The sequence below is a fragment of the Anser brachyrhynchus genome (assembly GCF_964034855.1).
Source record: "Anser brachyrhynchus genome assembly, chromosome: 23".
Taxonomy (NCBI): domain Eukaryota; kingdom Metazoa; phylum Chordata; class Aves; order Anseriformes; family Anatidae; genus Anser; species Anser brachyrhynchus.
The window spans coordinates 4,119,537-4,145,735 of record NC_137716.1 but is presented as its reverse complement, the minus strand read 5'-3'; the positions used below and the strand labels follow the sequence as shown (position 1 = coordinate 4,145,735).

Here is a 26,199-nt window from a genome sequence, read left to right as displayed (position 1 = left end):
CACGGTGGGAAAGCTCTCCACTCAGGGGAAGCACTAATGGCAAAACTGGTGTCACCATGAAGTATTTTGGTGCCCTTTGAACCAAATGCACAGCCAAGCTTGTGCTGTGCGGAGCTGCCTCAGCCCCTCACAATTAACATCTGTGTGGTGAAATCCCTCAGGGCGAAGCGCACTAATGCATAAAACGCTTTAAAGCTGAGCGCCATGTACACATTGTTGTGGAATTTGTCCAAAATCCCTGATGCTAGGTGCTGCTCCTCTGAGAGGGAAAAGCACTGCTGCGGAGGCTGTATCGACGCTACCCCACTGGGTCCGAGCAGCAGCAGCCTGTGTGGATGCGTGGGGGCATTTGTTGGTTTAGGTTTGGGATTTTATTTTATTTTATTTTTTAACAGAAACATTCAGCGATCTTTCCCACTCGCCGCTCCTCCCCGCGCCCCGCCCTAAGATGGCGCCTCCTCCCGCCCCGCCCTAAAATGGCGCCCGCCTTCCGGGGAGCGGCGCTGAGGCGCTTTCCGGTGGCCCCGGTCCGCCATGGCGGCGACGCGGCTGGAGCTGAACCTGATGCGGCTCTTGAGCCGCTGCGAGGCGCTGGCGGCGGAGCGGCGAGACCCCGAGGAGTGGCGGCTGGAGAAGGTGAGGCGCGGCCCGGCCGTCCAGGGGCAGGGCGCCGCGGGGCGAGACCGGCCGGGAAAAGCGGGCGGCCCGGGAGCCCCTCTCCCCTCAGCAGCACGGTTCGCCTTCTCGAAATAAACTGAGGTAGCGGGTGTTTTATAGTGTTAAAACTTAAGTCTTTCTCTTAGGCATGCTGCAGCCTCTGCCAGGCAGAATGTATCTCGTTAATGCTGACAACTAAAAACCTTTTTCTCCCCAGTATGTGACAGCTCTTGAAGACATGCTCCGAGAGCTGAAGAAGCAGTCCAGGTGAGATGCCCTTTGAAGACCTGAGTGTCCCGCATTGCCAGTGGTCTCTTACCTGTAAGCCAAATGTACCCCCAAGCACCAGGAATATGTACGCTTCCCTGTGGAGATACCTGTCTGTTAAGGGGAAATAGTGTGTGTGCAGCAGGCACCATCCAGCACCCCAAGGAGCTGTGCAGCTCAGTCATGGTTGCAGACACTTTCCTTCATAGAATCATAGAATGGCTTGGGTTGGAAGGTGCCTCAAAGATCATCAGGTCTCGGCCTCACGCAGTGTTCTTGCACCTCTGGGCATGCCGTGGCCTGAGCCATCAGCATCCACAGTGCCCTGGAAAAGGTGACTCGTGGGGGGTTGCAGGAGTGTTCCCAGCTTGAGGCTATTTCTTCTTTGAAGAACCATGTGCTGTTTTGTTTTATTTGAAAAGTTACCTAAGTAATAGAAAGTGCTGAGGCTTACTGGTTCTCATAGTTGTTTTTTTTTCCAATTCCAATAGCAAGCCTGCCCCAGAACTGCTGAATGAATACTCTCGCAAAGTGGACTTCCTAAAGGGACTTTTAGAAGCTGAAAAATTGGTAAGATATATTAGTTCAGCTTGAAAAGACTTTAAAAGTATTCTCTGCTAATTTTCTCCTTGTCAGCTTGTTTCTATGTTTCCTTTTATTTTATATCTCAAAAATAACACTTGTTTAAAATCTGATCAGGTACTCCCTGATAAAATATGTATGAATATATTGTATTTTGTTAAAAGGGGGTATTGTATGAATTCTGAAACTTCTTTCTTACTTTTCAAAAAAACATAGAATGCATTTTGCCAATACCTTCCATGCTTCTTTGATGTGAAATCTAGGGGCAGGTACTGTCTGTTAGGCCTCATCCCTCTTGTACAGTACCGTGTGGATCTGGAGAGCTACGAAATACTAATAAGCTGATACTGTCAGTGCTGTTGTTCACATTGACTTCACTGTTTTGTGTGAAGCAGCTGTGGAAGTGCTTCCTTAATATGTTGGTCGCATATCTAGGTGGCCTTGCAGTGTAGGATGTGATGTTTGTGACTTTTTTTCATTGCTGCTTCTTACTTATAGAGTTCATCAACTGAAAAGGCACTGGCAAATCAGTTCTTGGCCCCTGGACGTACACCTACAACGACCAAAGAGAGAACCCCAGCTACCAAAACGGTTCATCTGCAGACAAAAGCTCGTTGCACAGGCAAGATGAGGAGTGAGCTGCTTGGTACAGTATGTTTTGGTGCTGCTGCTTCTTTACTGTTAGTTTATAGATTGTCTTGTTGCATTCAGGTGCCTTTGGTGGCTATGCCTCTGGTGTGTCCTAGGCTGGGTGGGGAGTCACCATTATTTTTGGTTTGGGCACAGGCACTGTGCTGCCCCTGGAGGTCTTTGAATACGTTACAAGCATTTTCACTTGCCCACTGTAATCTGTGTTTTGTTTCTCTTTTTGCTTTCCAGGATCCCTTGGTTATCAGTGGTAAGTTTAATCTCTTGTTCTTTTGAACAGTAGTTGACTTGAGTCTGACAGGGAAAGAAAGAGGAAGATCAGGTATTAGATATTGGCCAAAGTGTACTGTTAATTTAGTGGCTCGCTTCTTTTTCAAGATCGAAGATGAGAGGAGGAAACAAAAAAAAACACACAACCATTTAATAGGTGAAAGCGTAAGCACTCTTATCAGTGTGGCAGAAGGGATTTGCAGGAACCTATTTTTCCAGAATTCATGCTAAAACAGGTGTTCTAATTATAGCATTAGAAAGGACAGTTCATGTTTACTGTTGCCCCTGTTCTCTCCTGCTCCGAGCAAATTACGTGACCGTAGCAGCTCAGAGTAGGTGTTGTTCAATTCCTCTGAAACATACAGCCATGTTATTCATGTAGGGAACCGGTAGGAATTAATTTGTGGTTTCCATAGCTACTGTTACAGTGGCTGGAACTAGGCCAATCTAACGTGTCCTGAAAGAGAACACCAAGAAAAAGAACACACGGGCTTAAACCATGCCCTCAGGGATATGATTCATCTGGTTTTTTTTCTGTTAACCAAATGTGTGATCTTATGAGTTCTCTTTTCCCTGTGGAAAGCAGGTAGGCATTTGAAATTCATATTCCCTAGCGTAGAGGGTCAAGTGGTATTAAATCCTTGAACATCCGAAAATCCCTCACAGAGAACTTGTTTCTTCAGCCTATGATTGCATGGGATTTTATAGTGTGCCAAAACACAAATTTTACTTGTTTTCCAGATTCTGAAGAGTTGAACATAAGGAAGCGGAAGTAAGTCAAAATTTCTCGTTCTGATGCTCTGTGCTTTGGGAACTGCTTTGCCAGTGACCTTTAAATCACAAACACACTGCCATTCGGGTGAAGTGTCTGTTGGTGGAAACCTAAATATAATGACCAGCTGATACACATGTTCTTGTCTTGTCAGAGTTGTGGAGTCTGGGGAAACCCTGGGAGATCAATCCACAGGGAAGTACAAATTCCAATCTGCTTTTCTTTGTGCTCTTGCAGAGGCCTTGTGTCTGATGAGAAGCAGTCAGCAGTTGAGCTGGATGCGGTGTTACAGCACCACCAGGACATGCAGGAGAAGTTAGCTGAAGAAATGCTAAGTTTGGCTCGCAGTCTCAAAAACAACACTCTGGCTGCACAGAACGTGATAAAACAAGATAACCAGGTAGTGCACATTACAGTGCTAAACTTATTTTTGCATCCTAGAAGGTTAAACTGCACTATAGTAAAAACAATAGCTATAACTTGCTTCCAGATTAGATTAGAGTGGGGAGATTTGCAGGCAATATGTCTGCTTCTGTAGCGTAACTGAACCTTTTCTGTGTTGTAAGAAACAGTGGTGAGAACTTTCAAATCAGAATGCCTGAAACTGAAAGGGTTCTGACTCCAGGAGCTGGTAAGCTTCCGTAAATGATATCATATTTGGAACTGCTGGTACTTGACTTTGAAAACCGGAACTCTTTAAAATAAATTAAATCTATTTGTAAGGACCTTGTTTTTACAACTCAGTCACAGGTAGTACAGTCATCCCCACATGATAAGAGTTCTCACCATTCAGGTTTGCCAGCAGCATTTCATCTAAATCCTGGGCAAGCTTAGTGCATTTTATTGCCTGTGTACGTCATCTGATACACCATTTGTTCTCTTTGCCCCCCAGACACTATCGCATTCTCTCAGGATGGCAGACCAGAACTTTGAGAAGCTCAAGGATGAATCTGACCGCCTTGAACAGCATGCAAAGAAATCAGTCAACTGGCTATTATGGATAATGTTAATTGTAGTTTGTTTTATATTCATCAGTATGATTCTCTTTATCAGAATTTTCCCAAAACTAAAATGATTTTTTAAAAACTGCCACAAGTGTAGTTGAAGGGCTCAACTGGTGTGATAACTGTCAGTAATCAATTTTTTGCCACCTGTCATGGCCTGAAAGAGGCTGTCCAGGGTCTACCCTTGCATCTTTCTTGTGCAGTCAGTGGATTCGGTGAAACCACGGGGAGCATTTTCTGTGTTTGGATACTTGGTTCCTTTTTCTACTTAGTTAATAGTGCCTACTGAGGAAAGAACAGAGATAAAGACAGCAATTTACACTGAGCTCTGAACAAGTTTCTTAGCAGATAGATACAGTCCTCTCGTTTTAATGTGGTTGTGGCAAACGTTATGACTCCTGTAAAAAGCATTTACTCAATAGGAATATAAATAGCGCCTAGGTGAAGTCTTTAAAATTGTTTTTTTTTTTTTTACAGCTTTACTGTACTGAACTAGGATCTTACTGCCAACAGGATATTTAATTATGAGGTTGTGTACATATACAGCTGTAGGGTGTAGGAAAAGAACGCTGCTATTGAGTTGCTGGCCTGGCTTGGATTCAGAGTGTGTCGACAGGTAAAATTATTCTCAGGCTCACCTTCTTCCCAGATCAATGTTTGTTTTTGCAGTCGTCTTCAGTTTAGAAGGGCTGAATTTGCATGCAGTTGCAATGTTTGCTCCCCTTTTTGTATGCACAAATGTTCTCGCTCAGTGGCAGTTATGTTGATGCTCTTGCATCAAGAAAACACTGTGACCCTGGCACCGTAGAACAGTACACACAGTACTCTCCGTATGGTATAGGCCTCACCTGTACAAATATTTTTTCACTGTAAGAGGAAGGCAAGGGAAGCTGGTATCTTCAAGACAGAAATAAAAAGAAGAAAAAAAAAAGTCAGCCACTACCATTTGAGATAAATTCTTCTCGTCAGGAGTTTTCTTGTCAAAGCAGTATTTTTTTAAGAGATTACTACAAGAAAACAAAGATTGAAATAAACTAGAGAAAAAATTTTGAAAACTTAATACTAGAAAAAAAAATAGAGCCTGCAATAAAGGTTTCCTGTAACAGTTTAAGAGCCATTTTCGGGAGCTTGTAATAAGCTAGAAGCAAACCTGGAGCGTTTATCTGCAAAATGTTGCTGTTTTCATGCATACACTGTTTCACATTGAGGAAGAAAAGAGCAGTCCCTGACTCCAAAATGTTTTTTTTTTTTTTTTTGCCATTTCTGTTGCTGTCTTTAACCACTAGATGGGGTATTTTAGGCTTTTCTGTTTGGTCATCACAGCAGCCCTAGGCAAAAGGAAGGTGAGGGAAAAGCTCTGTTTGTCACAGCTGATTTCTTATGAAAATTCAGCTGCTTCTTTGAATGTATCCCAGTAAAGGGGACACACTGTTTCAGAATTGCTTTTTGCTCCTTTCAAAAACATTGTGTTAATGAAAACAATTAACAATGTTACAGAAAGTATTTTTGTTCATTTAACAGCATGCTTCCAATTTATTATGCCAGACATTTATAATTACCAAATGAGTGATTATACAACAAAGTACAGCTTTTTATTTTAGCTGCTTATCTATGTGATAATGCTGATTCCATTCCGTAAGCCTATTACTTACCTTCAACTTAATAGAAATTTATAGTTGTAGCAATCCATTTATGGACGTTGCTACTTTATAGTTCATGAAAAACTTCTGGGAAATGTTTGACTTTTCACTGTGCTTCGTTAGTGAATGCTGGGTCACCAAACTATTTTTGAATTCTAATTGTTTACTACTTTGCCTGCAGGCATTTCAGTGCTGAGCTGTTCTTTTACAGCAGAGGTTGAATGCACAACCATAATTTTTTGTGTGAGATAGTGGAATGATACAACATTAATCCTTCATCGTTGTCTATAACATTTCTCCTTTAATACTTGAAATAAAATGTTTTTTTTTCCAGCTTGCAAAAGATGTGGTGCTTCATTGCAGACAAGTTTAAAGCTGAGTTTTGCTACTGACCACGTAACTTTTTAGCGCTTCTAAATTAGGAGTTCAGTTGAAATGAGCCGAGCTGGAAGGGAATTACCAGTGGTAGCTTGCCCCCAGGAAACATTTAGCCCTCCAAGTCAGCAGCAATTCCTTTACAAAGAAGAAAATCAGTTAATTTAGAAAATCAGTTCAGAAAGAGATACATTTAACTTTTGACCGTTGACATTTCGTAGGTGTTTGCTGTTTTGATGGAGAAACTGCCGGAACGGAGATTGAATTCCGTAGCTACTGACACCTTTTGTGATATCTCGCATGACCATTGAGCAGAGTGCCTCCAGCACTGCGCTGAGCTGCTGGTTACCTCTGACCCAGTGGAAGAATGTTACCTTCTGCACTGGCAAACCAAACGGATTAATTGCCTCAGTGGCCAGCAATCTGCCTGCACACAATGACTGCTTTGTCAATTGGCAGTTGCAGCCTTTGCTTTTCTTAAGTTCATTTAGTAATTATAGTAATTCAAAAACACTTTGAAGATTTGTGCCAGTAGTATTTAGAACAAACAATCACTCATGGCTTTGCGACGTTTCATAGATGGAGTGATAGTTTTTTATTTTTGACTAACGTATGGGTGGTGGTTGTACGATCTGTGACTTCAGACCTCAGCTCAGTTTCATAGCATGGGGCTCAGATGTGCTTCTCTTCACAGGATAATGTTATATATAGAAATGGCTTTCAGAGGGTTGCAAACATTGTGAAGTGAGAATTGCCTAACTTTCCCAAAAGCTTGGGAAATCCAAATGGAGAGATGTTTATCAGGCATAGGGCTGGGCCTTGGTTGGCTTCTTGGCAGACTAGCTACTTTCAGGCAGCAAGTAAAAAAATAATAATAATAATGTTTTAGAGACTTGGGTCATGTCAGGCTGGTGAATGCAGTGTTTCTGAGACTGGCAGCAACAGTAACTACGGGTCACTCCAAGCTTTTCTGGCAAACATTCCTGGTGACAGACTCTTACATATGATTACAGCTGGGTTTGATAATTTGGAAGGATTTTCAGAATAGTTAAGCTGTCAGAAAGGATTCACGAATGGTAGGAGCAGAATACTGTATACAGTGGTTCCTATGGCTGGGTAATTTCTAAGCTTGTTTTGCACGTATGCTTCCTTGGCTTTATTTTACAAAGCTTCTGTGTATCAGACTTCATAGGTTGTGAGCAGCTTTCTAAAACTGCCAGCTACTCTGCTAATGGGGTATTTAGTAAAAGAGGAAAGTGGGGACAGGTGAAGGGCTGTTTGTGACTGCTCATGGTGTGATACTGGACCAGTCATCTCCATTCTTGTGCTCTCTGCTACGAACCTCAAACGAAACCTCAAAATCAAAGTGTTACGATTAATAGTACAAGCATGAAAAAAATTGAAACCATAATAACATACCAGATAGGAACAGAAAATAATAATCAGATTTCTTGGTCTACAGCAGAGTGCTGATGCCATTCCAGAGTCCTACAGCCCAGTGCAGGACTGGCTGATAGTTCTTGTCCTGATCTGCCACATTGCTGAGGCTTGGTGTGCGCTCACCGTGTGTTCCCACTGAACAAGAGTGACATTAAAAACCAACGAAGCTAAATCAATACCACCTGTCACATGAGACCACTGTGACATTTCTGGCACGAGCGCTACCTCCTAATAGGAGATGGAAGTGGGAAGCAGCAGCAGCTAGTGAATAATGGATTAGATATGCTTGATTTGTAACATTTACAAAGAAAGGGTGTGTCTCCTAGCTACAGAACAAACTGGTTATCAAAACGGGAACTCGAAGTTCTGTCTCTAAAATGCAAAACGTTTGATAAAGCAGTGTGAAGCATTGAGTTATGGTTTGCTGAACCCTGCTATGCTGCCCAGAGGGCTGTTCCTCCAATTTTGACTTGTGGACTAGCAAAAAAAAAAAAAGTGCATTAATAAAAAAAAAAAAAAAGAACTCTAGATTAGAACTGGTGTAGCCAGTTGGTCGCCTGGGGCACGGCATGCCCATACTATGTATTAGAGAGTGACGCTGCTGCAGCCACTAATTTGCACGTGGCTGCTGATAGAGAACAGCATGCCTGGCAGCAGTGGCGTAGGTTGTGCAAACTAGATGCAGGGTTGGCTTAGGTGTGCTGTGAGGAGCTGTAGGAAAGAATGGTGGGGAGGCCGGAGGGATGTGGGGGCCAGCTGGGTACCCGGCTGCTAGGCGGCTGGGCTTGCTCATGCAGGTTACCAGCGCTGACTTGTGGTTGTACCAGTAAAGAAAAATGTAGTTGAATAATTTGATGCTGAATCAAAACGAAAACTTTCTGACAAGGAATGGAAAGCAAATTGAATATTGCATCTGCTTCTGAGACATCCAAAATTCAGGCTGGGTAAAAACTGAGAATAAAACAGGGCAGCATTGCAGCAGGCCATGGAGCGCTGCGATTTCCTCTGCATCTTTCATCTCCAGTTTCTTTGAACTGATGTGGCAGAGAGATGCCCTCTGCCACTTTCACCTTAAGCAAAGGTTGTATTTGCTAATACAACAATAGAATTGTCCAGAAGGATCTGACAGAGTTTCCTGTTTCAACACTAAAAAAAAAAAGGGACTTCTGTCCTTAGCACGTAAAGTGACCGGACCTTCATCCTCTGAGCTTTCTCCCATTGAGAAGAGAGCGTTCACTTATCGGATTTGGTGTGGACGGAAGGAAGGGTAAGAAAGGAACTTTGTCAATCCATGACGTGAAATATTTTATATTAGGAGATTTGGCAAATAGTTCTGTGTGACTCTAAACAGGATGAGATAAATTTTCCAAGGTCAGCTCTCCTGTATTCTCATCTTTTGGGCTAGTCACTTAGAAGTAAATTCTGTAACCTTTACAGCAACATCCTGCCGGTGATGCAGAGACTTAGCTATTGTTGGCTTCAACAGCAGCTCTTCTGCATCTTCAAAGGACAGGAGGCTGAATAATGTGTATGCTGCACAGTGAGAAACTTGTGAGCAGGGAAGTATGTTTGATGAATCAATTTTACTCAATAAAAATAAGGCAACCTGAGCTGGATTCTGTGTGGACCCCTTTTCTTCCCTAACTTCTGTGGGTAACTGTTCACCTAGGTAACTGGAACCTGTTCGTAAGAAACATTGAATGGTGAATGAAGCAGAAAGTGGTAACTCTGCCTCTTAGCTCTGCCTTCTGGCTTGCTGCTGGGCTTTGGGTCACTGAACTAGTTTTCAGCTATTTTGTTCTTAAAACAGAATTACTACCAATGTACCTTCTTGTAAGTCCTTTTGGGTGGAAAGCTTTGTGTTCCTTGAATATTCATAAACTGACTAATTAGCATGGAACTTTAAGTACTCTTGTTTGGCTAAAACAAAAACAAAAAGGCAGTTCACCCAAACACAGACATCTGCAGTGTTTGGTTCCGGTGTATGTTTCATGAGAAAAAGATGTTTTGTTTTCAGGCCATCGAGCTTTCAGCAAGCTCAGTATCTCGGCAGTCTGGAAGCCAAGCTGTGTTATCTCTCCACACGTAGTTGCCAATACGAGGATGTGACAGAGCTCCGAGGGCAGCGGGCAAAGACTGTTGCATTCGGTACGTCCGCGCTGCTGCAGACAGCAGGCCCTGGAGATAAAGCTTTGAAGAACTCTCCTGTTGGTGCCTAAACAGCTCGTCCTCAGCTTTGTTAACGTGAACAGGGGAAAGCTAAATGGGGATGGTGATAAAGCAAGCAGCCTCAGCCCTCTCGGAAGGTTGGGAGTAAGGTTGAGCCAGTTTATGATGAAGTCATCTTCCATACTCAATGCAAGCCAGCTCATTTGTGCAAAAGTGGTTCCTTTTCTAGGGATGTTGCTGCCTGGGGCGGGCTTCCAAGGACTTCAAGTCCTAGCAGCATTGATCTGGAGGGGCTGGGATCTGGTTAGAATGTCAGCACAGTTGGGCTGGTTTGACACAGAGGCATTCGGTGGGCAGGGTGGCAGGCCTTCCAGCTTTTCAGTCTCAGTAAAGGAAGCTTGGGACACGGCTGCAGAAAGATTGTTTTCAGCCTTTGTGGACTACAGTAAACCACGCACATAGAATGCAAAAAAAAAAACAAAACTAGTTCAAGGTTTGGTCTGATTTTTTGGGGGAGGGAGAGGAGAAGACACGTCAGTGGGGGACGAGGGACAACAATATACGTCAAAGTACTTCTTCTGTACTTGAGGCTGTACCAGATGTGTCATGTTAAAATAACAATCTGAAACAAGTGTTGTGCATGATAACAACATGCCCGTAGCCCTTGACTATTGTATTCTTGTTAATTTGTTAATAAGCAAAGGATAAGGGCCTGCATTCTTTTTGTTTTTAAAGCGGTGAAGGCCATGGTTTGGAGGTCACTGACCCTGCAGACATTCTGCACCTTTATGAAAGGAGATGCTAGGCGTACAGCTGTATTTGCTGTTTATCTGGTTTGTTTGTATCTTTAGTCTGTCCTGTGATTCGTGGCAGCTGTTGAAGTAACTGTAGAGCAAAGATGAATAATGGGACAGTTTTTTGGGGGGATTTCAAAAGAAACAAGGCTTTTGATGGGGCCTGTAAACTTACAGCATTATCTCGTGATGTACTGCTTTCACACTGTACAGTATTTAAGATGTTTATTATGTATTATCTCAGCTGAAGTTCCAAAGAATGCAAAAAAAAATGAAGTATGTTTTTCAGGAAAACACTACAACGGGGGACATTTCGGGTTCCAGCTCTGAAAGTACCATGAGAATTTTGTCACACTGATTTTCTAAATAGTGTAAAAGGGAAAAGACCGCCTTCCAAATGCACTGGGGATTCCCATAGACACAAATAGTAACCTGGCTAGTACTTTTTGTACATTTTTGTAAATTTTGTCCTACAAAAATATTCTTTACCTCATGCAAGTGTACACTGTTCAGGTATTGTAATTCTAGATCTCTTCCTGTATCAAAAAATGTTAAAGGTCAGAAAAGACAATATTATTTCAAAGTTCCATACCCATGTTCTTTGTCTTCTCTAGCAGTCCGTTCTTATGAGATTTGTTTAAGTAAGGAACTGACAAAAGTAGTCTTTGTGGGGTCTAGTAGAGAGTCTTCACAGAATCACAGTATCTGTATGTATTTATTTTTTTAGGACAATTCAGAAATGAATTCCCAAAAGTTTGTGTCACAGCTCTTAGACATTTCTCACTGCTTATTTATAAGTTATTTTAACTAAAACATAAAACATATGTGGAGGGGAGAAAGAACCATTAATGTTGTTTAAGAAAGGAGTTGTATTTAATATATCAAACTTGTGATTTTTAGTAGATTTTCTTAAATTGGAAGTTAGCTGCAGTTCCTGATCTTCTCTATTAGAAAAAAAAACTACCAAACAGGTGCTGGCTTAGTTTCCTAGAGCCCACATTGCTACTGTTGGTTTATCTGATTGCAAAACTAGTGTACTGTAGCATGATGAATATGTAGCAGTGACTGTATGGGAAAGATGCTGGAAAGATTGCACGCTGATGTTCTTAATCAGTAATTAGAAACTAAAAATAGTATTTTAGCAAAAGATAATAAATCTGTAGCCTTTAATCCTCCTGTGCCAATCTGTAAGCTGATATCATTATTACATGAAAGGCAATGAGAACATAAGTGAGTAAGCAAAAGTAGGTTGCTATTACAGTCACATTATAAATTCCACATAGCCCAAACTGTCTCGGTGATGTTTGGCTCTCTCTGCTTTATGCAAAGTCTATAGTCATAAGGCAGGTTAATTTGCAAGCACAGAACGCGTAGTTTTGGTGTCTGTTTCCATTCCTTTGCTGTCCTTACTTCCTGGAGCACTCTTTAGAGAAATGAGTTAAGTTCTGAGTCTCCTGTGCACCTGTGAGTTGTAAGTAGAAGGGAACATTTGAGAAAATGGCAACAAGAAAATGCGTTCCCATGATGGCAGTTGCGACACACCAACAGGCTCAATCAACAGCTAATGTGCTGCGCAGATACACATTGTCTCTTGCTATAATAATCACAAGAGAAGGCATCCCCACTTAAACAGGGCCCTTTCATCTAAACATTTAAATACTTTGCAAACGCTGAGATGTAGTTATTGCTACACAGGTACCATCAGGGTTGATATTGTTTACGCTGAAGTGATTCAGTAGAATCAGGCCACTGACCTTATTCCATCCAACTGGGACATCTCAAAGAATGTCAGCGTGAGCTGTACCAAAACAGCTGTGATTTCATACACCGTTCCTCCTCCCCTTCACAACTCTGTAATATCCCTGTGGCAACTGCAGCAATTCTTTAAATGGAAGAGTAACACAAATATTTCAAATGGTGCAAACTCTCTTAAAGCAGTTCGGTGTCCGGAAAATGGAGCCAAGGCACAGTGCTGGTGCTCCGCTCACCCGCGGCCTGCCTAATGGTCCGCTGAGCAAGAAATGCAATGCAGAAGTGGGGTTTGTTGAAAGCTGATGGTGTGGCAAAGATTTGAAAGACAACTATATTTACCAAGTGTTTTTGAATGAAAAAAGCTTTATTCCTCCAGTTTATATAACTCCATCTCCCAGAAATGGGTGAAAGCAAGCGCCAGGTAAAATTACTGGAAGGTGCCAGGAAACGTACTGTAATGGCTTAGTGCAACTACAAAGCACAGATGATTAAAAAAAAGGAGGAAAACGAATCAGACGCCGAATGCCCCTGGCGAAAGGGGCTGACATGGCTAACCCTGAACACGGGCTCTTCACAGCTGGGCCCCCTTTCCTCACACAGAACTACCCTGCCGAAAACCAGCCCGATCTTGACCTCCAGCCCCCCAAAATCGCCTTTTTTCCCCCCCCGAGCCGAGCTGCGGGGCCGTCCCCGGCCCCCGTTCCCTCAGCGCCGCGGCCCGGCAGGTGGAAGCCGCCGCCCCTCCCCCGGCCTGTCCCGTCCCCTGCCCGGCTCCGCGCCGCCTCTTGCCGCCGCCCCGCTCCTCTCCCAGCTGACGGGGGCAGCCCCTTGTTTACCGGCCAGGGCAGGCAGCCGCCAGCCCGGCCTGCGCTGCGAGGCGGCCGCCGCGCCCGGGACCGGCAGGGAGGAGCACGGGGCCGCCCCGCTTCCTCGGCCGGCCGCTATTAAAGGGGGTGGGGGGGCCCCCGGCGGGTCCCTCGCCGACGATGCGAAGCCCGGCCCGGCCCCCGCGCCCGCCCCGCGGCCTCTGATTCGCCCCAGCCGGGACGCGCCGAGCCGCGGCAGCCGCAGGGACGCGGGCATGGCACCGAGAGGAGCGGCGGCGGCGGCGCTGGCCGGGGCCGTGGTGCTGCTGCTGGCGGCCTGCTGCGGCCGCAGCCGCGGGGAGAGTGAGTAGGGGAGCGGGGGCGCGGCCTAGGCGGGCGGCGGGGGGCCCCGGCCGCGGCCCCGTCGCCGTGAGGGGGCGGGCGGGCGGCTCGGTCCCCGCCGCCAGCACCCTTTGGACCTGGCGAGCGCCGCCGAGCCCAGGCCGCGGTGGTGTGGGGACGGCGGCCGGGGCGGCTCGGTCGGGGCCTGCGGGTCCCTCTGGTGCCGGAGGGAGGGGAACGGGGTCCGGAGCTCTCCCCCCGGCAGCGGCTCGGGTGACCTTCAGGGCTCGCTGGGGTGTTTTCGGCCCCAAAGTGCCGAGGGGCCGTGGGGGGGGGGGGGGGGGGGCTCGGAGGCGGCCGAGATTGGAGCGGGGAGGGCAGGACGGCGGCTGGAAGGGCTTGGGGCCCCCGCTGGGTGCCCGGGTTGCCGTGGTGTTTACTCACGGGCACGCCGGGAACCTCCGGCTCCGCCGCTCGGCTGTTTCTCCAGACGCTGAGGGTGTCAGGGTGCTGCCCCTGCCCGGGCTGCCCTCCTGTGCCTGGCCCCCCGGCCGCAGGGAAGGGCATCGCTCCCCTCCCCGGCTCCTGGGGGGGGGGAACAAGACGCTGGCTGTGGCTCCCTGACACTTCTCTTTTAGGCTGGTTTCAAAACGAGCTCCAGTTTCAGGAGGCTCGTAGCGTGGCGAGGCTTAGAGTTGGGAGGTTTTGTCATTAACCGCAGGAATACTTGTAGGTAATCTTTCAAATCCACAAGTATTAAAGGGGGATAAAGCTCGAAGGTAGGGATCTGTGCTTAAACAGCGACTTGTAAAATGCGAGGCAGGGATCTAAAGATGGTGAATTGGAGGTGGCGAGCTCGTGAAATTAATGGCTGATGTGAGTTTAAGCCTTAGGAGCTGTTTTGATGGGCTGTATTGAATAAACTTCCTTAAGAAGCTGCTCCAGTGAGAGGTTTTAATGTTGGATGATGATTATAGTTGTATTTTTTTTTTTTAATATAAGGAACATACTTATCTAAAGAGAACTAACTGGATCCTCAAATTGTCTATCCTGTAGCCCATCCTGTAATCTACCTGTTAGCTTTCCCACCAGAAAAGGCCACAGCAAGAGAATTCCGTCAAGTGCAGACGAGGCAATCCTGAGCATTTTCAAAATGGGGGTGATACTGAGAGAGTAAAGCAGGGCGTACCTTTGAGACAGCCTCGTTTTTTCCAGCAATCTGACAAGCTACGTATTTCAAAAACACCTAATTCCTACCTCATACAACGCTGTTACATTCGAAGCCTTTAAAAGAGACTGTGGATATGTTTTTAATTTGGGAGGGTAAGTTATAGCTGGCAAGCATGTACAAACCCGCCCATCACCGACAGAGGAATGGAGAAGGTAGTTGACATATAGCACTAATAATAAATCCATACACAACTTTAGTCCAGCAGTTCCTAATTTGAAAACATTATTATTACCACCACACTGAAGCTTTTTATTTATTTATTTACTTACGTGCTTAAAAGCGTATTCTGCCTCTTTGGTTGCAAGTGTGAGTACGATCGTAACTGCTTAATCTGCTGTATTGCTGCGTGGTAGGAAAATATGCTCTACAATTTATGGATGGAGAGACAGGAGCAATGTACAGGACATAAAAGCAACATCTGGGGTGGAATATTTTTATATGGTTCACGCAACACGGATACTTTTCAAAGTATCTTACAGGCTGTTTGAACAATAAGCTCCCTAATTCAAAAGGTTTTCAGCTACTTTGATGTTTGACTCCATTTTCTGAGAATGATTAGATCATACAGCACCACAGCGTGGATTGAAAACAACACGCTAACGTGGAGGCCTGCATCAGAGTGGCTGGAAGGGTAAATGCATGCACAATAGTTGCATAAGCAAACAAGTTGTTCCCTGAGCAACGGAACTAATGAAGTCTGCTTTCTTGGAGATTTGCGTCCTGCATTCAGTACGAGCGTGCCCCATGATAACGCTGCTCTCCAGTGACAATATTCCCCGAGCTCTGAGCCTAACCATGATGTTTCTTGTGCCACGTATCTTTCTCTTCCCTCTACTTGTTTTAGACAACGCCAGTGTTCCTCTCGCATCTGCTAAGAGCTGGGGCAAAAGCAGCGTATAGCGTGTTGAGCAGGCGAACTGGATGGAGGGTTTCTTCACTCTTGATGCTGTCTTTTGATGGAGATGCTGAGGGTTTTCCTCCTTAACCCATCCCCGGTTTTTGTGTGTTTGCGAATCCTATGCGTGCATGCTCTCTTCCTCTTTTACGTTTGACTTAGTTGGGTTCAGACGTGGCTGAGAGGAGTAGAAGCAAGGGTTAAGGAAAGGAGACCAGACCTGCTCACAACATGAAGGTGGATACGTCTTTTTTAGTTAAGAAAAGCAGGTTTGGCTTTTTTTTTTTTCTTTATCACTGTGTAAACATAATGCAACTTCTTGAAGTAAATCTCACGCATGACTCACACACCAGTTCATCAGTTGTGGTATTCAGGGTGGGATTTACCTCACCTGGTCTTAGGCATCTATCAAAGGAGCAATATACTTTGGGCTCCTTTTGTAATTAGTAGAAAGCTAATCAATACTGTCACTAGAGGTTAGAGTATGCTTCCTTCTCTTCTAAGCTCTTCACCTGAAGCTGGTCGTTGTACTTGCACGCTGGTGCTGGGAGTTTGAAATCTAGCTGAGTTCTCTGTGCTGAAGTTAGGTGGGACAAAATGCGCTTTTTTCTCCTTTAGTAATAGCCTTTTAAAATCATTTGCCTCGGTGTTGTTATTTCTGATCCATACGGGGTTCTTTTGTCTGCTCATAAAACTTAAGAGACCAGCTTCTTAATGAGTTTAACGTTGAGAGATTCGGTATAGAGTGAAATGTTGCTCCTGGGAGTTTAAAGTAGGAAGAGTAGCTGCAGCAGGGCAGTGTCAGAAGCAGGCGACGACCATGTCCACCAGCCACCCCAGGGTGCCCTCGCTATTTTAGAGAGAGGCAGTGCATTCACTGAGTAGTCTGCAAAAGCCCACAGGCTTTCTGGCAGTCGATTTTTGGGGTGGCCGTTTCGTAGAACATAAGTTATGTTAATGTGGACAATCGAATCCCAAAATCTGCTGGCACTGACCTCTGCTCGTCGCTCTGATGGATCTCCCATGGTCCTGGGATGCTGTCGTTCCAGCACTATCCCTTCCAGTATCTTTGCTTGGAAGGTGCAGCAGCACGAGCCTTGTTTTTCACTAATGTTTTGATTTGAATGTGGAGAGCGTGACGTTATCGTAAACCAGGCTTTATAGGCAGACCGGGAGGTTATGTATGCTTTTGGCATTAAAGAAAGCAACCTCCGTGACAGGTTGGCCCTTAGTTCAGGAACACTGGCTTGCGTAGTGAGAGATAACAGCCACCCGAGATGTTATCTGAGCAGGCTGCAGGTTCACAAACAGCCTCACTTTCGAGTGTGTTTCTGAATTTGCTTCACTGCTCAGATCTAAATGGCTGAGGTGCAAAACCAAAGCTTAAAAACAAATGTTTTGCTATTAGATATCTTCTGTTTGTTAAACTGTTACTGCGCTAGGCTAGAAGCTGGCTTGTGGTCCTTTCTGCTGGCCTGTCCCTTAACAGGATGTTTTCCTGTCTCAATTATCCCAAGAAACACCTAAAAGACCATTTCCCAGTTTCCCAATACCTTCCGTGTACAAGTCAGCATTATATAAAATTGCCAAGTTTTTGACTTAATCAGTGAGTGCAATTTTTCCTAAATAATTCCTTTATTCAAGTTGGTAGCGAACGCTATAAAACGTGCAATTAACTAATGGTTATCTTAAATGGTTTATGTTCCTTCTGTGTAATCCTACATCATCCTGGTCTCGATTGTTCAAGAGCCAGAGCTCTAAAGCAGTGAATCATTAAGGTCTGGTATCCAGCTAGTTTACTATAAACAAGGCTTAAGTTCCAGCTATTCCCTCGGTTAGACTGTATCTCCAGAAGTAACCTCTGACATCAGATCTCATTTCTTCATTCAGCACTTGAAGGTTGTTACCAAACTAGTTTGTTCGAGAGGCTTGGTTGGCATCCTGGGATTTTTTTTGTTTGTTTTTTTAAAAAAAAAAAAAACATGACTTGCAACTTTTTTCTTGGGGGTCTGATGCGTCTATAATGATTTTATTATTATTATTATTATTGTTTTTTAAGTTATTTTGCATAGCTTAGTAACTAGGGATGGAGGAATGTTTCTTCTCTGGCAGCGTAGTGGTGTACTGCTGGACGTGGAGCCTGTTTCTGCTGAAATGTAGGAATCTGTGTTAGTAGGGATTTTGCCAGTAGCTTGAACAGGAATAGCATTGGGCCTGCTATTAGGGAATCAGTTTGAGATTGCTATTTTGCTGAAAGCTGATTTCTGTATTTTTTGGACCCAGCTTGTCTGTATTACAATCAACTCCTCAACTTTGCTCTCCTGGGATCACACCTGACTAGCCTTCGTACTGAATCACTAATTCCCCTGTCCCTGCAGAAGGAATACTGCTGAGAGAAGCTGTGGAAAGCCACTTACTACTTTGCTTAAAACTGCTTCTCGTTGTCTTGGTAACAATAAATTTATGGGCGACTTCAGCAGCTGCTGCATGAGCAGAAGATGCAAACTGCTGAACAGAATTCAAAAGCAGGAAAAGATCGAGGACCCTGCAGCAGAAAAACAGATTTTGTTTCAGATAGGTGTAACTCCTTCTCCTTGATCCCCGAGGAATTAAAAATGAGGTTTAGATTCTGTGGTGATATTTATCACTTTAAACTGAAGTAGATAATGAAAAATAATTCTTAAATGTAATTTTCTCTGAATGTGGAAAAAGCTGGATAAAGCCCCTTAATCTTTGTAGATTTCCAATCATAGTAGCCTTTTATTCAATTGTTTGTTTCGGAAACGAGCATGTGATTTGATTTAAATTCCTTTTAAGTTTCTCTGCCAGGCTAACGTTGCGGTGTTTGACATCTCCTTCCATGAAAAGGGCTTGGGCAGAAGCTCCCGGTGCTGGAACCCCCTAAGGCCAGCAGACAACGTACCGGTTTATTACATGCTATTGCTCAGGTTTGAAAGCAGCCGAGTTTGAATAACTCGGGTCACATCCTGGTCTGCCAGGGCGTGTGGAATCTCCTGTCTGGTCTGTGCTGGCAGCGCTGCTCACAAATAATGCTTTCTGTATGAGAGTTTAGAATTGGCCCAAAATACAAAAATAGTTCTAAAGAGCAAACTGAGCTGATGGACTGTGGATGCGTACTTGCAGCTCTGGTAGATCTGTACAAATAATTAACTCTTCAAAATGCTTTGCTGTTTACTCACAAGCATCACCTGTCTCTTTTTAGATTCAGCTTCAGCTAACTTCTTTCACACACCTCATGAAAATGTTTGTCTCAGCCTTTGGCTGCCTTCTCTGCGAGCTGCAGTGGGGGGAATGCTGCAGGTGAGGGTGGTTTGTACCACGCTCGGGTGTCTAAATCTTGTTTTTGGAGGAGAGGAAAACCTTTGAGCTGCTTTCTGGCTGTTTGGACCAGGAGCAGCACGACTTGTATTAGTGATCTCTAGAAGCCTGTAGTGATGTGGAGCAGAGTCACGAGCAATGCAATTTGACTTCTTTTGAGCATGTAGGAGAGTGGTGAGGGCAGTGCAGAGGATCAGATCGGCCTGTTGCTAGACAGAAGCAGAGGATGCTTTCCAAGAAGCCTCGCTGAATGTGTCCCCGTTCCTCGGCCGAGCAGGGTAACGATTTGCCTGGGTGCTGGGGTGGCGGAGCTGTTCCCTCCCTGGGTAGCTCCTCCAGGCTGGGCTCATCAGACCTGCTTCTGTCTGACAGCAAGGGTTTCGGACCCTGAAGTTCCCCCCGACAGCATTTGGAGGGCTTCATCCCAATTGTGCCGAATCCTTAGTTCTCATCGTGCTCAGGCTTCTGCCCCCTTCTCCGTGCCGGGGGCTGAGTGCCCGGGGCAGGGCCGGTTTCTGGCGGCTTACCCAATTCCCCTCAGAATGATGAAAGACTCAGATGACTACGCGTAGTGTATAGGTGCTTTTTGTGGCCTTAAGCCATGATAAAAGCCTAGAGCTTTTACTCTCAGAAGTAATTCTTCGGCTGTGGAGTTGAGCTGTATTTTTTTGGCCCGTCCCTTTCTGCAAGGTCTCTGACGGAGCAATTGCTTGTGGGTACCACCTCGGTCAGCTTGCTGTATTCCACCGCTGTGCTTGGCAAGCAGTAATTAAGAAACAAGGAGGTGGATTTTGCATTACCAGATAGTTCTAGCTCCACTGGTCACTCTTACATTAAATTTCAGTGTTTTTGAGAGTTATTGGTCCTTTCCCGAAGAAGCTACTGGCATAAACATAGGATTATTTTTTTCGGAATGATTTTAATCAAGAATGCATATGTATTTAAAATTTTTGACCTTAATAGAAAATATTCTCCTGTGCAATGAAACACACGAGCCTTTCGGTAAGAAATAACATGAGGAGAAGTCCCCAAACCTTCTCTCCTTCTCAGTCTAAGTGAGGCTGGGAATTATTCTGTCCTTCTCCAGATCTTTAGATTTGAATCTTTTCCATTTGGCAGCAGTTGATCAGCGGTGATTATGCTCCCACCAATTGCTCCTTCTTGATTGAATGTCAGGAGCTCGTTAGAAGCTGCAGCGAAGCTAATAGCTTCCCAGCACAGGCAGTTTAAGTTTGGAATAACATACGAATGCGCTGATTTTAATTGTTACTAAAAAAAAAATATCATCCTTCTTACACTGATGGCATTTCTTCTAGGTTTTTCCTTCCCCCATCAGGGCTGACAATTTATTTGCTTCTTGATCTGAGCTTCGGACATGTAACTTTGAGATTTGCAGCTCTCGCAGAAAGGCCCAGGTGATGGGGCCGTGTCGCACACCCCCTCCCTTGGAGCTACCCATCTTAATTGTTTAAAGTAAATAACAAGAAGCCTTCCTTAAACCGAAGCTGTTGCTCCCCCAGTTCTTTGGTCCCCTGGCTGGGATGGACAACGAGCTTTCTGGTCTGCTTCCCATTTTTCTGCAGTGTTTCTTGCTCCTATGTGGTCTTCAGATTTCCTTCCCCACCTTAGGAACACCCGCGATCCCTGGTGCGCTGTGTGCATTAGCTTTTTCTTCCAGAAAGAAATTTATGAAACGGCTTGGATACGGTGCCAAAAATCCTATTGGGCAATAACATTGCTCCGAATCCTATATTAGTGCTGCCAGTTTTATTTTTTATTGCAGTGGAGCAGATTTTTGAATAATCATTAAGACGTTTGCATAGAATTTATTTTTAACCCACACAGCAGTGGTCTTTGTACAGCCATGAGGAGTCAGGCAACTGTAACCATCAAACATCTGGGCATACATTAATTCTGTAAGCCCCGATTTTTGCTGAGTGTGTTCTTGAAGTTTAATTTTATATGCGGTGACAAAGAAAAGTAAACGTGCTGTGCTTTTAACTCTCAAGGGGAGTGTGTGTGTGTGGGGGCAAGTCTCTTCTGTAGTCAAAAGAGGACTCCTAAAGTGGGTGCAGTCTTAAAATGAAATAAATATTTGCACCTGGGCAGGTGGAAGTGGTTGTCTTGCACGCTTGTATCACCAGACAGGCTTCCCTTTCCTCTGGCGTTCTCCTAGAGTGTTAAGGGCTGGCTGTATCTTTTATGAAATTTGTTTTTTTAAAGGGTTATCGCTGGGGTTTTCATTGTGTTGCATGGACATGGTGCTCTAGATTTCCTTACCTGTAATTAGAATTAAAATTTTCCCCATTCAGACTTTCTTTCCTTCTGTCCCGACTTTTGCTGCTGCCTGGATTCGTGTTATTCTGTTTCCCTTCTAACCTAGGCTTCGTATCGTTGTTTGCTCTGCCACTTCTTTGGGTTACTGGTTCTGCTAAACAAACTGTCCAGGTAGTCAAGGCAGGGAGACTTGCAACCTTTGGAAAATAACAAAAAAAACACAACCCAACAACAACACACCTAATCTGAAAAGAATGCTTGGGGCACAAATGACTGGTGCAGTAAATTACTCGCGTCAGCAAAGTCTGGGCGAGAGCCTAGGCTGCATCTTCCGTGTGTATTTCCAGTTTTTTCCCTTCTCTTCCGGAGCACTGCCATTTCCTCCCCATTATTCTTTTCCTATCTTCCCCTCCCTGCAACCATTCTAAATTACTCCCTCTAATCCAGTGGCATTAATTGCACAATCTGGGATGAGGTAGGTGTGTCGCTGGCAACTATCTAAAGAAAACAGACTCTGTTGCATAGACACCTCTTACTCTGTAAACGCCGAATGACGTCTGCGGGCTGCTGTTGCCGCTCCGGTCGTGATAGGGGTAATATCCAGCAGCTCGAGATGGCAGAAAAAAATGATGAAATACTCTTTCAGTTCATATTTTGTAATCCTATACCAGGGAGTGTTCCCAACAGTATATTTCTTAACACTCGAAGCGTGCTTTAGTGAAAAAGACCTAGCTGTGTATTCTTAATGTAGTGATATATTAGGGCATGGTCAGAAAAATGGGTGTATTTGGAAAACTGCCTTTTTAAAAATAAATAAATGGCGTTGTTCTTTGCCTTCCAGTTTGCAGAAGCATGGACATTCGCAACAATTTGACCCGGCTGAACATGCTTGAGAACTGCACTGTGATCGAGGGCCACTTGCAAATATTGCTGATGTTTAAAACCAAGCCTGAAGATTTCCGCGAGCTCAGCTTTCCCAAACTGACTATGATTACAGACTACTTGCTGCTTTTTCGCGTGTACGGCCTGGAGAGCTTAAAGGGACTCTTCCCCAACCTCACTGTGATTCGAGGAACCCATCTGTTTTTTAACTACGCGCTCGTCATTTTTGAGATGGTTCACCTGAAGGAGATCGGCCTCTACAACCTGATGAACATTACGCGAGGCGCCGTGCGGATCGAGAAGAACAACGAATTATGTTACTTGTCCACTATCGACTGGTCGAGGATTTTGGATTCTGTAGAAGACAACTACATCGTCGCCAACAAGGACGACAAAGAAGAGTGTGGAGATGTGTGTCCGGGCACTGTGAAAGGGAAAAGCAACTGCCCGCCCACCGTGATCAACGGCATTTTCATCGAGCGCTGCTGGACCCATGACCGCTGCCAGAGAGGTGGGTCTGCGGGGCGGTGAGTGGTGTGCTTTTGCTGTTGGGTTTAACCTCTCAGATCCGTCTGAGCTGAGACGTCAGCTGTTAACCGCCTATGTGAATGAAGTGCCCAAAAATGCTGTGTTTCATTTCTCTAGGAAGTCAGGGACCCCCTAGAGCTCCCAGGTTTAGTGTGCTGTGAGTGTAGGTGTTATCTTGTATACTAGTTAGTGGTATTAGTACTTTTGGGGCTTGGCTATGGGATTAAAAATCCAGGTTGATTGAAAGACGGAAACAAAGCAGCGGGAAAGGTCTTTCAGGAATAAACCTGACTCCGGAAGAGTGCAATTATATTTTTACTGAAACCATCTGGTCATAAAAAGGTGCAAGATAGGTGGATGGGTGAGCAATATTTGCACACAGCGAGAAGCTGGAAGCCAAATCAGACTGGAAGAAAGGGAAAAAGAGAGGACCTGGGCAGTGCCTGCCCACTGCAGGAGTCCTGGGGAGGGAGAAAGAATCGCACTTTCAGGCTTGGGTTTTGGTTCAGAGAGAGAGAGAGAGGTGTGTTCAGAAAGGCAGCTGCTGTCCTAACCCCTGAACTCCAGGTCTGAAACTGTATTAGGGTTGCTTTTAATTTCATAGAGATTTGTTTTTTCCAAACGTGGAGCCGACCTGAAGTTTAGTTTTATTTATATATTTGCTTTGATTTATGTTAAGTCTGACGGGGAGCAAAGTGAATTGAGGTAAAACTGACACATTCAGAGCTGTCTGTCTTGGAGGTAGTGCATCCAAATGAAGCAGTGTGTCCTAAGACGAAATTAGGAAACTTGCGGGCTGGAGAGCATTTCTTGCCAAGCTTTAAAGGGCAACTCTGAGTGCTAAGTGCCAAATTTGAGAAGGAATTCCTAGCAGTATGCATACGCTAATGAAATTAATGTGGTTTCCCCTCTGCTACTCCTCACCCCAAATTGTCCAGCTTCCTTTTAAAGAACGTGGTTATTTTTTATTGCCGGAATAACAGGGTATGAGCGAGAACATGCAGGAGTGTGTGTGTTTCTTTTTTTAAATGAAAACTAAAGTTATAAAGCACTTTAGTTTCTAAACTCTTTTGGTATACAGTTATTATCAGCACTGAAACCTGGTTTCTTACGTGTTCCTGTTTTACATTTTCTACTATTTCATGGGGTTAAAGACCTAACTGAAACTTTTTCTGTGGCTAGACCATTCATAATGTCCCTCATTCCTGTGAATCTTCTGGGGCTGCGCTACAGCAGACTGGAATGTACGGTTTCTCTCCTTTATGTGACTGCCTATTTCCATGAAACCTGTAGGAATGTAATATTTTACCTTAGGGGCAGAAGTCTCAGCTCCTCAGCCTCTCACACAAATTCAGCGGAATTTATTGGAGGATACCGTACGTTATCATGCTCTTAGGTACCAAAAGAAACCAACCTCATAAATCCGTTTGATTTGAATTTGAAATTTGAATTTGGAAATGATTTCAGAAGAAATTCTCTACAGATTCTCCATCTGGTTTTCTGTGTTCCTTTGAGAAAATGTAGAGAAGCCGTGCTCCTGTATACTTGCGCTGTAACTGATGTGCATTTTCAAAAGCACTTGCTCCTACTTAGCTTTGTTTTGAACGCTAACTTTTGTGCTTTCATTGGTAGCTGGTGTTCTCAACGAGATGATATCTGTATTACATTGTGCCTGGTGACACCTGCCTCTATACCTCAGAAGTTACTTTAACTGTTCTTCGGTAGTCTTTTAGATGTGTTAGGCTTCTTTTTTTTGTCTGTCTTTAGACTTCCAGTACACATGCACTCTAGTAGCTATGGTAGAGACTGGGGCATTTATTTAGTGTATCTGTTAGTGGAATCGCTGCCATCTCTGTTCTTTTGCCAGCCCTAACGTATCCTTAGCATGTGTAATTGTTTTGTCAAGATTATTATAAGCTTGTGTGAATTGTACTTTGGCTTTCCTTTGCCTGAAGAGCTCAGAGTAACACCCAGCACTGAGGGTATTAATGTCAGGAAGTCTTTCCCTCTGCGTTCATGCAGCTTATCCGGGAATCTTCTGCAGCTGATGCTGTCTCATTGAGCGTGCTGAAGTCTCACATCATTTGGGTTTTTAAGTATTTTCCACTCTTCTTTTTTAGCTGCCTTTTTTTCCACCCCCCCCCCCCCCCCCAGTGGTGGGATGAAATGCAGAAGTTTCAGTGTAATTTTCTGGGGGGAAGTTTGGTTTTGCTTGTTTTAACGCAGGTTTTTGATGTTTGTGTTCACACATCGCTCACAGAACTTAGCATAAAACCTCCTGTTTTGTTGTTTCCTATTTTTCTTCTCCGGATGGGAAGTTGTTGAGGTCTAAACACCGAAGGCTGATAGCCCTGCTGGATAGTTCTGCCCCGAGACTGCGGATCGGGATACTTTGCTGTTTTGTCTGCCAGAAAAACATATTTCAGGAATACTCAACTACCGCTTGTTTTGATGCTACAGAATGTGTGTCAGTTCAACAGGGAAAGGTCCCAAGCTGGCAAGCTTTGCCAGCCCGCTAAGTCTGCTGTGCCAGCCTTTGAGTCTTGCTGGAGAAACGTGGGAGATGAGCAGGAACCTCGCGAGGACGTGCATGAAGGATGGCACCGTGCAGGAGCTGCATGCGATGGGAGGGAGGTGGGAACGGTCTGGACCAGATGGGGTCCCCTGGTGTCCCCCGTCCCTCCCACACCGGTCCCTGGCCCTCCTGTGCCTGCTGTGTGCAGCCACTTGGGTGCCATCCCCACCACGTCTCACGCCGAGCATGCGCCTTTGGTATTTCTGTCTTTTAATCAGCACAGATATCCCAGTTGACTCCAAAACTAACTTTCAGTTACAGCGTATAATTATCTCAGAGGCACACTTCCAAGTCTCTGAATCATACTTGCAGCTCTAACTCCAGCCCAGAATTTTTTTTTCAGTTGGTGATAACGCGTTGAAGACAACAAAGTGAAGATCTTCTTGCAGACCTTAGAGCTAAGGTTGTGCATGAAGCCGGTCGGGAGGAACTGAAATGATTTGTGGGCAGCCGCGCGCTTTGAAACGGCAAACTCGTGATACTGAGGAATCTCTGTCTGAGTACGAAGACGTGTAGGTGGATATACCATAGATCGAGATTGGTCAGGATGTGTTTCCTGAAAGCTTTCCTTTCCTTTTTTCGAAATCACTTGTCTTGGTGTGAGAAGCAAGTCAGTTCAGTTAAGGCCAACTCACGTTGTGTTTTGGGTAGGAAGGGAGAGAAATATGTAGTCTGTTTGGAATTTGGGTCTAGCCTTGTGCTGTTTATGGCAGCCAAGGGCTGTGCCTATTCTGGAGGTTTTCTACCTTTTCAGCCCACGTTTTTATAAGGCTTTTTTATATATACATACAGTTATTTTCATTGCCATAAAAATGTAGTTCTTAGTTCAGTGCAGCATGTTCATGCAGAGAGCGCCTTTGCTGAAGAATTCAGACAACAAAAATGCTGGAAATGCCACGTCCTAGACCTCAGTTTAGATGTGCCAAACATGATTTTCATATTTTGCATTTTTTT

At 44.7% G+C, this 26,199-nt stretch overlaps 2 protein-coding genes and 1 long non-coding RNA gene across 3 annotated transcripts in view; 2 read left to right on the top strand and 1 right to left on the bottom strand.

The window, feature by feature from the left end:
- The first annotated feature begins 461 nt into the window (after positions 1-461).
- USE1 (unconventional SNARE in the ER 1) lies at positions 462-6,183 on the top strand. Its single transcript, XM_080566096.1, has 8 exons — positions 462-636; positions 875-924; positions 1,416-1,494; positions 2,005-2,157; positions 2,386-2,404; positions 3,166-3,196; positions 3,434-3,596; positions 4,089-6,183. Exons 1-8 carry the CDS (start codon positions 535-537, stop codon positions 4,269-4,271), a joined length of 780 nt encoding a protein of 259 aa, XP_080422222.1. The 5' UTR covers positions 462-534; the 3' UTR covers positions 4,272-6,183.
- LOC308182068 lies at positions 4,660-22,094 on the bottom strand. Its single transcript, XR_013941654.1, has 2 exons — positions 13,963-22,094; positions 4,660-6,353 (listed from the first exon to the last, which is right to left on the bottom strand). It is a non-coding gene; the product is annotated as an uncharacterized lncRNA (long non-coding RNA).
- INSR (insulin receptor) overlaps positions 13,134-26,199 on the top strand; it is a 56,655-nt gene continuing 43,589 nt past the window's right edge. Inside the window, exons 1-2 of the mRNA XM_080566060.1 lie at positions 13,134-13,539; positions 22,102-22,653. Coding sequence (XP_080422186.1) covers positions 13,452-13,539; positions 22,102-22,653 — 640 coding nt within the window. The 5' untranslated portion in view covers positions 13,134-13,451. The remainder of the gene's footprint in view (positions 13,540-22,101; positions 22,654-26,199) is intronic.